General features: G+C 44.8%; 1 protein-coding gene across 2 annotated transcripts in view; it reads left to right on the forward strand.

The window, feature by feature from the left end:
- The window catches only part of Timd4 (T cell immunoglobulin and mucin domain containing 4), a 34,272-nt gene extending 27,052 nt beyond the window's left edge, over nt 1-7,220 (forward strand). For both annotated transcript variants that reach the window (XM_076855734.2, XM_076855735.2), the window contains 4 exons: nt 2,729-2,769; nt 4,292-4,376; nt 5,837-5,876; nt 6,787-7,220. In XM_076855734.2, the coding sequence (XP_076711849.1) occupies nt 2,729-2,769; nt 4,292-4,376; nt 5,837-5,876; nt 6,787-6,871 (251 nt within the window). In that variant the 3' untranslated portion in view covers nt 6,872-7,220. The remainder of the gene's footprint in view (nt 1-2,728; nt 2,770-4,291; nt 4,377-5,836; nt 5,877-6,786) is intronic.
- The last annotated feature ends 1,369 nt before the right edge of the window (nt 7,221-8,589 follow it).

An 8,589-nucleotide genomic window follows, 5' to 3' on the forward strand; every position in this document is an offset into this window, starting at 1 on the left:
ATAACTTAGTTGTAGGATATGAAAACACGGCTGAACTTCCTCCTTGGGTTTTGATGCTCCTAGGCATTCGACAAGTCGCTTTCCCTGAACAACAAATAAGCTCTCTGGTACCAATTATGAGCCCTACACAAGCCAGCACATTTCTTCTTTAGCCTTAACTGCAAGTAAGCTTGGAACCCGGGTGGTGGTTTTAATGATCCATCTCAGCAACTATTAGCCTAGAGTCTACTCTATCCAGGCACCCCCCCCCCCGCCCCCTCTCTCTGTGGTTTTTACATTCGGCTTCTGTTTCATGGTTTTATTGTAGATGTGATTTTGTGTCCTCCTGGAGGTCTTTCCCCCTGCTCTGCTTTCCAACACATCTCTTTCTGATCTCTCTGACTGTTTTCTCTGTTTGTTTGTTTTTCCCTCCTCCACCCCCCTCTGCCCACATTTTAATGCTGATGATTCCCACAGTTCCTGCTCTTCTCTCTGGACAGGCTGCTCTTAGATTTCTTATCCACTCTGAGGATTTTAACAGCTCCTTGGATACTGATGACTCCCAGATCAGTATCTCCAAATGCCCTCTTCCAAAATTTCATTCAAATACATCGATTGCTTGCTAGGCAGGTGGTGCTTGTGTGTGTGTGTCCGGGGGGGGGGGGGGGGGGGGGGGGGGGGGTACCTTAAGCTCCTTGACCTCCCTGAGCTCCACCCCTCTCTCTCCTAGACTTGCACTTCTGCTTTCTTGTCCCTGTTCCCCATCTTGGCTGACCTTTATGTAGGGCCTTCGTGACTCAAGTAGGAATTGGGAGTAAATGAAGACTCTCACCTATTTCTTACCCCACATTCGGTCTCCATATCCTGTCATCTCCCTACTGAACAGTTCTGATATCTGTCGGTTGCCCTTCATTTCTACGAGCTCTGAACTTCAAACCTGGGAAAAAAATTCTTGGCTGGGTTGGTCCCTTTTCCCTGCCTTGGATCCTATCCTACCAAAACATTTCTGTGGTTTCTCCCTACCTTAGACTCAGGGAGACTTCCCAGCAGCACCCTCCTGGACTGTTTCTGCCCACCCTTCTTCTCCGCTGCCACTCTGGCCCCTGGTATTGCCCACAACCGCTCACCATAGGCAGGGCACCATGCTGCTTCTTGCTTCTGTAACTTCCCTGTCACCATTGCGACCAGGGAGTGCCTGGGTCACTATTCCCTGCCTGGTTAATTCTTACACAGCCTTAACTGTGCTTATTTATTCAATAAGCATCTAGTGAGCACCAAAGTATGTGTGGAGCATTAGGGTCCCAGCAGTGAACAGGCAGAGGGACTCGTGGAGCTCCATCCAAACAAGACCTTCACTGAATGCCACGTTGAGCCATGTGCCACATTATCACCTTGGTCTGGGAGGCTGAAATAATCTTTTGACCCTCTTCTCCAATGTGCTGTGATTTCTTGATGGTCGCAGGGGCTGTGCCACATACACCTCAGTATTCTTAGTGCCTGGAATGGTTCTTGGCACTGGGTAGGTTCTCAGTAAAGCTCCCTTGTCACTCAGCTGTTAGTTATGAGTAATTAACTCCACGTTTCAGGAGAAGCCTGCCCTTCACATGAACGCTTTCTTGGCTCTTCAGAACAAGCCTGCCATCCTAGACACACCCCGATAGCCAATGCAGTTCCTTCACAGAATTTCACAGTTGCAATTGATTATCTTTTCAATTACTTACAGAACAGCCTTGTGTCACGTGATGATGGGGACCCTTCTAAGAAATGCATCATTAGGGGATTTTGTTGAGTGCAGCCTACATAAAACTTCAGAGTACAGCCTGGGCCATGTGGCCCTGGTGTGTGTGGCACAGCCTATTGCTTCTGACCTATCACAAAGGAAAAACATCAAGTCGAGCACAAGAGAAAATCGTGCAGTGGAGAGACATGGGGAACACGAGCTGTCACAAGGATGCGGGGGTCACAGGGCATGCATGCTGTTTTATAGTAGACTTTTTTTTTTTTTAAAGCAGAAGGAATACACTCTAAAATAACAATAAAGCTCTATTATAGCAAATACACAAGCCAATAACAGTCACGGGTTGGCAGGTATCATATACCGCACATAATTAAATGTCTACCCTTTCATGTGACTGGCAGTGCGGAAGGTTTGTTTACACCAGTGTCACTGCAGGTATGTAACACATTGCATTGTGACATTATGACACCTAGGACATCACTAGGTTATGGAGATGTCTTGGCTCTGTTATCATCTCACGGGACCATTGTTGTATATGTGGTTCGTTGTTCTCCAAAATGTTGCTCTCTGGGGCCTGGCTCCATTTTTATTAAATTTGGTTTTCTGCAGTGAGTTGTACCTGAGGTGTAAGGTGTGGCCAGCACCGTGTGCAGCCTGTGATACATGCCCCATAAATACGGGTTAACTGAAAGACTGACAGATTTCCATGCTGGAAAAGATCCTGAAGGCACTGTGGGGGTCTATGGAAAACTTAGAGCCCAGAGTCTTATTCCTACCTCTGCAATGGGGATGTTCCTCGGGATGATGTTGGAGAGCAGATGAATTTCCAATTAGAACCACGTCCAAACAGATATGCCTAAGTCAATTATAGAAAAAAGGAAAGATGGTATCAAAGCATTAAACAGATCAGCTGAAATTCCAGACGGCCTTGAAAGAACTATTTCAGGAGGTAGTTTTTTTTTATTCTCCCATAGGAAACGTGTAACCATTTCTCTCTCCTTTCCTTCCCAGCATCCGAGATGACAAGTCCCACGCAAAGTAAATCAAAAGAGGTAAAAGACCTGTGAAGTATGTGAAGTATCTGACTTAGATTTTAAAAACCCACAGTAGAGGTTTGCATAGATGAACTAGGGAGAGCAGAAAATTGATCAGGGGGAAAAATGCATCGCAACTATTACAGAATACTCAAATAATTTGTAGACTTGTACTCGGGGCAGACATAATATTGATTGCCACTTCTACAAGTGCAGATGTTCTGAAAGAGAAACAAAAACCATATATAAAAACACACAAAATCATTACGAGCTCCTTCTGTGTGGCCCGGGATTATTGACATACCGCAGAGTCAACACCTGCCACCAGTGTTCCTCTTCATTTCTGAGGGTTCCCTTCATTTATTTTTATTATTATAAAAATGACTGAAGTCACTCTGAGTGAAAAGTCCGGGCAGTACAGATGTCTGTGAAGGAAAGGGACGTCTCCTCAGAGACAATCTGCTGTCTTTATCGCCACTGTCCCCATAGCCTAGGGCATTCTGTGTGTTGGAGAAGGGGACAGGAAGGGAGGAAGGAAATAGAGAGTGTGGCTGGTCAGTGGGTGATAAATAGTGTATGTTTGTCAGGCATCCTGGCCCATGTCTGAAATCCCCGTGACTTGGGAGGCTGAGGCAGAAGGACCACGGGATCAAGGCCAGCCTCTGCTAATTAGCGAGACCCTATCTCAAAGTTAAAAAAGGGTTGGCAACCCCAGCTCATTAGTAGAGTGCTCCTGGGTTAAATCTCCAGTACTACAAAAAAAAAAAAAAAAAAAAAAAACCCAAAAAAACAAGAAAAGAAGAAAAAAGTATGTGTTTTATGATAACTAGCTATATTGTTACCAAGTAAAAAAATAGTGAAAAAAATAGCATTATTTTTACATTCTTACAATTCTGTACCTAATGGGAGACTGGAGGAAGCCTCACACCTGCTTTCCACATCCTGTGTGAGGGAGAGCCTTGAATGATGTCATTGCTGGTCACATGACCTTTGGGAAACTCAGGACAGAAAGACAGTGAAAATGGCAAATAATGTCCCCAAGAATCATTCTGATCTCATGGGCTCCCTGACTCCACTTTGAGAACCACTGTGGTAGAAAATTTGAAATTGAGCTTCATTTTCTCTTAAATCCTGATTTCTCTAGAAGCCCAAGTCAGCCATGATAAGAACTGCACGGGCCCCGGGGAGGGGCCCACAGGGTTAGGCAGTGGCTGGGAAAGAGATCTGACCCGGCACCCAGCATGGCTACTTTTCATCCTCTGACCCCTGAGCTGCACGGCCCCTTATGCCTCATGTCCAAGACTTAGGAAAATTCAGAGATGTAAGTAAAATCTTTCAAGTTTTCACATACAAAAAAAAAATTTTAAAAACCTAACTTGTAAGACTGACTTTATTTGGACATCGAGACACATTGGGTAGCTCGGGGTGGAAAGTGGTCAAATAGCTGGAGATTAGAAGGCATCATGGGGACGGATGTGACCTCTGGTGTGGACATTCTGAATGAGTGGGCCAATCGACCGCCTTGCCTGTGTCTCCCCAGAACCACGAGACCAACCTGGTGGTGATGGTCGCCTCCTGCCTGGGGTTCGTGCTGTTGGTGTTGGTGGCTACGTTTCTCCTGCGAGGTAAGCTGGGCAGGACCGGTGAGGAGGAGCCCTTCAGAGCAGGGTGACTCTAGCAGAACCCCTCCGTGGACACTTTCTGCATCCTGTCCCTATCTTCCATCCTCAAACAGGCTCATCTCTTATCACAGTCCCCATCCCAGCCAGGGAGGTTACAGGTAAACCCATCTCCATAAGGTGCTAATGGCTTTGTGGACTGTCCTCCTGGTAGAGTCTACATTACATAAATAAATAAATAAATAAATAAATAAATAAATAAATAAATAAATTTTAAAAATAAATAAATATATGCACCTTCACTGATTGGACACTTACTCTGTTTTTTGGAGGGGGGTACTGGGGATTGATCTCAGTGGCACTTGATCACTGAGCCACACTCCCAGCTCTATTTTATATTTTATTTAGAGACAGGGTCTCACTGAATTGCTTAGCACCTCCTTGTTGCGGAGGCTGGCTTTGAACTCGAGATCCTCCCGCCTCAGCCTCCCAAGCTGCTGGGATGACAGGTGTTTACCACCGTGCCTGGCTGACCCAGGACTCTTGACATGCTAGGGGTTCCATCTACCTTACTCCTTTAAGTGGTAGGTACTATTGTTGCTGTCTTAGGGCTGAAGAAACCCTTTGCTAGGATTGCCCCAGGAAGAAAACCATAAATGATCTTGGGCTGCTGAGTTCCCTAAAAGCAGGCTTTCTTAACCTAGGGGCTACAAATGTCCTTCATGGGGAGATGCAAATACCTGGAAATCACTTGCAAAAGTGTTCATATGCCCGAACCTGCAATTTTCAGGGGACAGGGTCCATTTTTTTGTAATAAATCTTCAAGCTGGTCCATGACATTGAACACAGACCCCACCCCACCAAAGAAAAAGACACTGAAACACTGCAAAAAGCCAAGAAACAAGAGTTTATGGTTTTCTTGAAAAGTACAGACGCATGGCTGTAACTGATACCCCTTATAAAATGGAGAGAAATTATTGTTTCAGGGCAGCCGGTCACCAGATGAGACTAGCAGCCATCCCAGCTGGTTTGGGCGATAGGGAAATCTGTGTATTTCAACACCTGTTCCAGGTGAACACCCCAAAAAGAAATTTAGAACTTCATGGAAGCCCATCAGCCATATTAGCTGTCACACAAAGTCATAGTTACAGTTTTGGGGAAATTCTCCGTCGATCTCATACAGAAGGGTTTGAAAACCTAAATGAATACTTTACTTCTGGGGCCACGGATGACTCATCAATGAAGCCGCTCCCTGGGGTTGCCCTCACGTGGGAAAAGCTGAGTGACTCAGGGCTCCTCCTTAGGCCCAGGAAACAGCAAGCCTCCATCTGGGGAAAGGTGGCTTCCCGGCCATCCGTCTGGGGGGCCTCCCTTTGGGCTCTCTGGAAGGGAGCCCTGGGCTTTCTCCAACATCCCACTCCTTCTAGCACAGCCCCGCTCCTCACATTGCCCCCTTGTCTTTTCAGGGAAAGTCACGAAAACCAGTTGTTTGCAGAAACACAAGAGGTAATTCATCTTCCATGACTGATGGTTGTGATGATTATACAAGCTGTTACAAATGATTAGATACTACCCAGCGGTTTAATGACTCATGCTTGTGTTCTGATTAAACACAGCGTTGGAGAGATGTGGCATTAGAGGTGGAAAGGTTGTGGGGATTTAGCTCACATTAACCTCTGTCTCAGTTAACACTATATATGTTAAAAAGAAATGGAAATACAAAGGCAGGTGGCATTAATAGAAGTATAGCATGCAAAAGAAAGAAGGCGATGTGTCACTGTACTCTGCTTGAACTTTGTTCAACCCTGGGTGATTGATTTTAAAAATATCTTGTTAAATTGGAATTCATTGAGAGGAGAGTTGGGAGGATGGACAATGAAAAAAAGAACACTCAGAATATTATTCTTGGGATTTTATTCCTCTGCCCAATGAATTTTATATATCTGACTTGATCTATAGCTTTAGGGGAAATAAAGAAAAAGGTTTGGTGTAGGTTGCTGATGAAGGTCTTGCTTTCCTTAACTCATTGCATTGAGAACTCAGTGTTTATTAACTAATAAGCATCAACAAGCTGGGAGACAGAGGCTCCCCAGTGTGACTTTCCAACATCATACTTGATGATCCTTTTGGTAAATAAATGCATAGGCCATGATCGTATATTTTATTTTGCTAAGAAAGTTTCAATTTTCTTGTAACAGTTAGGCAAACACCCTTCATGTCCTGCAGTCTCAGTTTTCTCATCTGTAAACCTAGAAGCTTGGACAGGAGGGACTCCAAGCACAATTTCCTCTAATGGCCTTGGTCAGTTGCAGGGTAATTTAGCAGCATCTGTAGTGTGTGTGTGTGTGTGTGTGTGTGTGTGTGTGTCCCTGCTCTTGGTGTTGTTTTCCCTTACCAGATTTTCTTCTCTTCACAGATTAGACAAACTCGGAGAAAGCAAAAATGCCCTCAATGACATGCACCGTGGACAGGACGATGAAGATGGGCTTTTCACTCTCTAACTTGCTACTTTTTCTTAGGATTGAGCAAGGCCCTGATGCTTGAAATTTCCATTTAAGTCTTGTGGTGTTATAAATTTCGTTTTTTTTTTTAATGTTTCGACTATTGTGTTGATGTTATGGATTCGGTTTAGTTTTAATTTCACACGTGAGAGGTCTTTGGGAGACCACATCTTCTCTGCCTCGTGCTTTAACCATCTCTGCAGTGTCACTGATCAGTGATCTTCCATATGATACTCGGGTAACCTCATCCCCACGCCACGGCAGGAGTCCAGCCAACCTGAGGGCTGCTCTGAGATTAAGAAATATTTGAAACAAAGTCTGTCTCCGATGGCATCTGCTTCTGGGTCCCTGATGAATTCCTTGTGCTGATACAGAACATGTCCAATCTCTCCTACCTGGAACCTCTCCAGAGGATGGCAGGAGAACTTCACGTCTCTATCCTGCCTTGCTTCTGGGACGCAATTTCTGGCCCATCCTTTGGTTTTGTGTTCTACGTGTTTGTAACTCTCCTTTTTCTGCTCAGCTTTCTGAGTTTTGGGCCCCACTGCAGGTGTCGTCTGAGCAGCCTGGGATCCGTGCCTTATTAATAATGCAGGAATGATGTGGAATCACACCATCATTTTGATTCAATCCTCAAACTTCCCAGTTTTCTTCTTTTTTTTTCCTTTTTTTTTTTTCACATTCTAGTATCTTCAAAGGTGACTATAGCGTCACCTCTTAACTCTTGATTGGGATATTTAATTTGGGAATCAGCCAGAGTCCCTCAGAGCCAAACATGGTGAATGACAGGGACGGTGCCTGGATGTGACAGCAGGGCCATCCAAGTACATAGCTCTCAGTAAATTCATGGTGATTTTCTCCTCAATAAGAACACACTCATTTTAAAACGTTAATGATACCAGCATGAAAACCCTAGGAGAGAGATCAAACTCAACAGTCACTGAATGAGTAGATGTAAAAGTGTGTATCAGAGAGACTCCTGGCTAGCCAGTAGGGACAGGAAGCCTGATCTGAGCATGTTCAGACATGCTTCCCAGCATGGGTGGGGTAACAGCTGATGGCAGGAGCACACCGCCCTGCAGGTCACATCTTTGGGATTTCTACTCTACCGACATTACCTTAAGGAAAGAAAAAAAAATATCAGTCTTATGATTTGACCTGTGCAGCCTATAGGTTCCTTGTCCTCTTAGTTCATAGGACACTGATCCATTCAGCAATTAATAAAAATCCCTTGCTTGCCTGGCACAGTGGCACACGCCTGTGATCCCAGTGGCTCAGGAGGCTGAGGCAGGAGGATCCAAGTTCAAAGCCAGCCTCAGCAAGTTAGTGAGGCCCTAGCAACCTAGTCTCTAAATAAAATATAAAAAAAAGTGTCGGGACGTGGCTCAGTGGTTAAGTAACCCTGAGTTCAATCTCTGGTACTGAAAAAAAAAAAAAATCCCCCTCTCACATATACATTAGAAGAACAATGGGCCCAGAGCAGCCTGGCCCATTTGGTTGGTATTTTTAAAAATGACGGATATGGCCTAAGGAATAGAAGCAACTAGCAGAGGATCCGGGGTTCTTTCGGTTCTGTTGTCTCCATTAGTTTTGACATTAGCTTGAGATTCTAATGATCACTGACTAGTGTGCTGAACTCAAACATTTATTTAGAAACAGAGTGGGGTTGGGTCTAAAGTCAGGTTCAGGGTCTCAATTTCCCCATCTAGAAAATTGAG

Source organism: Callospermophilus lateralis, chromosome 5 (genome assembly GCF_048772815.1).
Source record: "Callospermophilus lateralis isolate mCalLat2 chromosome 5, mCalLat2.hap1, whole genome shotgun sequence".
Lineage (NCBI taxonomy): Eukaryota > Metazoa > Chordata > Mammalia > Rodentia > Sciuridae > Callospermophilus > Callospermophilus lateralis.